Below are 5,000 nucleotides of genomic sequence, written 5' to 3'. Positions count from 1 at the left end.
TCATTTGTGTGCACACATATATGTCTATCGATATATGCATGCGTGTGAGGGTGAGAGATTCTATTTCCGCATTTGCATCCGTGCGTATGAAAGGATAATAAGCAGCCAATTGGCGGAATGCTTAGAGTGTCGGATAGATTGTTCTGCAGTAATCGCTCAAGCCTTGGACTCTTTCTGAGTTCAAATTCTGCCGAAGTCGACTTTGCCTTTCATCCTCTCAAGATCGATAAAATAAGCACTAGTTGAACACTGGGGTCGTTGTAAACGACTCATCCCCCTCCCCCCACAGTTTCAGGCCTTGTGCTTACAATAGAAAGCATCATCATCATCATCATCATCAAACTTCATTTCATTCACGACCATCACCACCATCACCACCACCATCAGCAGCAGCATTATTAATGCAACCAGCAAAATCGCTCGTTCTTGCGGAACCTACGATGACAACGCTGGATGAGCGGAGAAAAGCAGACGACCGATGGTGTGCGCGTGCGCGTGTGTGTTTTACAGAATGGCTAACCACATACCTACACCACTCAAACCATTCAGCCTTCTTTCACATTTAACCAAAACAAACAATTGGAAAAGGTGGCGGTGGTGGTGGTGGTGGAGGGATGTTACGGGGTGGGGATGACTTGGTGGGTAGCAGGAGGAGGAGGAGGAGGATTAAAAAGTAAATTATGTAGTAGCAGTAATAGTAGCTATTATTGTAATTTGTTTTTGTTTTGTTAAAGTCCGGTGATGAATCGTCCGTCAAACCACTCTTAATTCAGTTTTGCTGCAAAACACAAGAAAAAGAGGGTCCGTTTAGACACGTGATCCATCATATCTCTCTCTCTCTCTCTCTCTCTCTCTTCGGTCTCCTCTTCTAAGGCTACATTTCTCTACATCAACACCACCACACCACCCCGACATAAACACACATTTCCCTCCTACACCCTCTCCTTCCCATTCCATGGCTTTTACGAAGTTCTGATAATTGTTGTGCAAATAAGAACACAAAAATAACAACAACAACAGCAACAACCAATGACAACAATGTAAACAAAACAAAAACCCTCCCCCCGCCGCCACCATTGAAAGTTAGAGACAAAATTACTCATTAAGTATGCATTAAGTGCGTGTATGTGTGTATATATGTGTGTGTATGCAGTAATATCATTTAAAACATACATTTCTCTGTGTTCCAAGTGAAAGAACTCAATACAGAAACAAGAGTATAATTATTAATTTCATTATTAAGACTGGAGACGCTGAATGGACCGAAAAGAAACTGAAAGACGGCACTTTTCCAATGCTTTGAGGATGGCAGAGTAATCCAGGATTTTGCGCAGGGTTTAGCCCGGATTATTCTAAATGGACTGTCCGCTATTGGGGATTCTAATTATTTATTTACTTATTAATTATTTATTTCTCTAATTGTTATTTATATATCCTTTGTTATAACCCTTTAATGTGGTAACGTTTACCTTTGATCGATGAAAACCCCACCCGTTTTTGTTTTTTTGTAATTCGTACTTTGATATTGTCCTTCATGTCTTGGGCCCTTGTGATCAATAAAAGAAGTCATTAAATATTATTATTATTATTATTATTATTATTATTATTATTATTACTATTATACGCTGTGGAATACATCCAACGTGTTTTTGACCACGCTGTGTAAGTTTTTGTTCAAACCAGTTTTTACCAGTTTCATACCTGTTCATGTGCACAGTTTTTGTTGCATTGGAGGGGGGGCCCTTCTTGCAGCAGCCCCTCTCACAGCCGAAGACGTCCCTCCTTTTCTTCCATTCATTCAACTGCGAAGTCTTTACGTTCTGAGTTCAAATTCCGCCGAGGTTGACTTTGCCTTTCATCCTTTCAGGGTCGATAAATTAAGTACCAGTTGCGTACTGGGGTGCAATCTAATTGACAGGCCCACTCCCCAAAAATTTCAGGCCTTGTGCCTAGAGTAGAAAAGAACATGCTGTGCTTGATAAGACTCACCAAGCTGAGGGAAATCAAAGTCATTGCTGTTGCCAGTGCCATGTAAATGGCACACCTGTGTCGGTGGCACATAAAAAGCACCCATGACACTCGCTCAGAGTGATTGGCATTACAAAGAGCATCCGGCCGTAGAAACCTTACCAGATCAGACTGGGACCTGGTGCAGCTCTCCAGCTGACCATCTCCAGTCAAACTGTCTAACCCATGCCAGCACGGAAAGCAGACGTTAAATGATGATGATGATGATGATGATGACCACACACACACACAGACACAGATAGATATATGACAAGCTTTTTTTTCAATGATTTGGTCAGCCAATGGCTATAGAAAAAGACACTTGCCCCAGATCCAATACAGTGATACAGTGAGATTGAACTCAAAACCACATGGTTGGCAAACATAATTCAAAACCATTTCAAATGAACAAAATCTTAAAAATCACAAAGAATATTTTTCTGAACGAAATCTTTCAGTTAATTTTTGCCATTTATTATTATTATTATTATTATTATTATTATTATTTCTAGTTGCTTACATTCTTTGATGAAGGCATTTATGGTGGTGGTGGTGGTGGTGGTCACAATGATGGGGTCAGCAGTGGGTTTGTATCTTTGTGGTTGGAACTAAGATATTGTAGCTGCACTGAAAATGTTGTTGCCATTATGTGGTTCTCATTGTTGTTGCTGTTAGTGTTACAGTTGATGGCGTAACTGTAGATGTTTCTGATTAATCGCAGTCCAAGTGGTGTTCATGCAGTTCGTGTCATGGCTTTGTTGCTGTGGCTTATGTTGCAGTTATTTTTTAGACTTTGATTTTGCACTTGACTTTGATGATTTTGCCTTGGACATTTTTTTGGTGAATTTCGGGATCTCTTCGTCCAAAAGAGGGGCCAAATGTTTATGGTTGTGATCCACTGCCCATTTCACCGGCAGATAAGCGGGTTTCATTGTATCGATGAAATGCTGGCGCCATCGTAGCTGGAATTCTAGCAGTTGCTTCTTCCGTCTCATGTATTCAATGACCTGGTGCCCATGCGGACTGTAATCAGGATTATTGATCCTTAAAAACAAAAGAAAGGGATACAGTGAGAGGGATGTATATATGTAAATATCTATGTATCTATCCTGCGTGCATACACATGTGCATGCACACACACATACATTTACACACACATGGTAGCCAGGCATGCACAGGACTTGTATGTGTTTAGATGGGCATCCATGTGTGTGTGTGTGTGTCAGTGTCTCTGTCTCTCTCACTCTCTCTCTCTGTATGTGTGTGTGTGTGTGTGTGTGTGTGTGTGTGTTGTGTCCACAAAATGAACAAATAAAATAAAATTACTTGACATCCATATTGACCGATTTCTCTAGAACATCTACGGTCAGTTCCTCCACTCCAAGACTTCTCTTCAGGAATTCATGCAACTCTTTTAGCCGATTGTCAGGAATTTTGTGACTCTTTGTCATTAACGCTCTGCAATATATTCATAGAGTTACGTCAGCAGAATTTCATATACACATGCATACATGCAAACACATACACACGCATGCACACAAATAAACGCACACACACACACACACATGCACGCACGCATCAAACTGGCACTTTGTCAGTTACAATGACAAGGGTTCCAGCTGATCCAATCAACAGAACAGATTGCTCTTGGAATTAATGTGCAAGTGGCTGAATGCTCCACAGACACGTGTACCCTTTACATAGTTCTCATGGTCATTCAATGCAACACAGAATGTGACAAGGCTGGCCCCTTTCGAATTACAGGTACAACTCATTTTTGCCAGCTGAGTGGACTGGAGCAATAAAATGAAATAGAGTGTCTTGCTCAAGGATACAATACACTACCAGAAATTGAACTCACAACCTAAGGATCATGAGCTGAATACCCTAACCACTAAGCCAAATGCCCTCACTCACACACACATATATTTACATGCATACACATACATACATGTATGCATGTATGTACATACATATACACACACATACACATACATAGTGTACTTCAGACAACATTATACTTCAGTGTAGTCTCATCTTTTCGGAAATAACAGGATGTGATTTTGAGGGAGATTCAGCTGCTATTTCTACCTTGTAGCCATGGTAGTTTGTTTGACCTTGTAGCCATGTTAGGAGTATACAATCTATCCTTTATATGGAAAGTGCTTTACTCAAATCGGGAGGGTTGTGCACTACTACCAAGACTACAAGATCAAAAGAAAAAAGACAGAAATAGGCAAGATGGTCACAGTTGGAAGAACCTTTGATAATACATCAAGCAGAAAAGGATTGACCAGGAGGAAAAGGAAAGTGTGAAGCACCAACCATGACCACCAATGCCAAAACGTACTTACTTAGCAGCTGACCGTATCTTAGCCAAGTCGACATCAATAAGAGATTTGTTGACAGTACCAGCGGTCAAAGGGGCATCACATTCCTCAGCCAGTTTCTGCCGGAGAGTGACATCACTGAGGCAGGCCTTCTGGTGACATGTAGGACACATGAGGAGAATATCGTGTGACACATGGTCTTTCATTATGGAAGGAAAATACCTAAAAAATGAAATAATAATAATAACAATAATAACAATAATAATAATAATAATAATAATAATAGCAATAATACTCTGATGCTGTACAATGCTCTGATGCAGTACCAGACAGTGTTATCATGCACATTGTTTTGTTTTGGTTTAAAAGATGGACTACAGTAAATATTTTGCTCAATACCACAGATTTGTTTGTCAGTTGTTTGACCTTAACCAGTTGAGCAATGTCTCTTAGTGGCTGACAATATGTGCATCTCTGATCATGAGCAGAAGTAGTGGGGGAGCATCATGGCCATGTGTTGAGAGAAAATCTTTGGGGGTTTGGATAATTCACGTTTGGAAACATGGGTGTTTTGCTCAACATCCTTAAACAAACCTTATTCAGGGACCTTTTGAGTGGGATAGGCTACTTGACCTGAAGAAAATTCTGAGAGAAGAGGGAGGG

At 40.5% G+C, this 5,000-nt stretch overlaps 1 protein-coding gene across 1 annotated transcript in view; it reads right to left on the bottom strand.

Annotated features, from left to right (window-relative positions):
* Positions 1 to 2,459: 2,459 nt before the first annotated feature.
* LOC106878707 (exonuclease 3'-5' domain-containing protein 2) overlaps positions 2,460 to 5,000 on the bottom strand; it is a 14,031-nt gene continuing 11,490 nt past the window's right edge. Inside the window, exons 8-10 of the mRNA XM_052975633.1 lie at positions 4,362 to 4,559; positions 3,334 to 3,465; positions 2,460 to 3,051 (exon numbers count right to left, since the gene is read on the bottom strand). Coding sequence (XP_052831593.1) covers positions 2,787 to 3,051; positions 3,334 to 3,465; positions 4,362 to 4,559 — 595 coding nt within the window. The 3' untranslated portion in view covers positions 2,460 to 2,786. The remainder of the gene's footprint in view (positions 3,052 to 3,333; positions 3,466 to 4,361; positions 4,560 to 5,000) is intronic.

This window comes from Octopus bimaculoides, chromosome 22 (genome assembly GCF_001194135.2).
Source record: "Octopus bimaculoides isolate UCB-OBI-ISO-001 chromosome 22, ASM119413v2, whole genome shotgun sequence".
NCBI lineage: Eukaryota > Metazoa > Mollusca > Cephalopoda > Octopoda > Octopodidae > Octopus > Octopus bimaculoides.
Note: the sequence above shows the minus strand (reverse complement) of the source record. Positions and strands in the feature narration are given on the sequence as shown.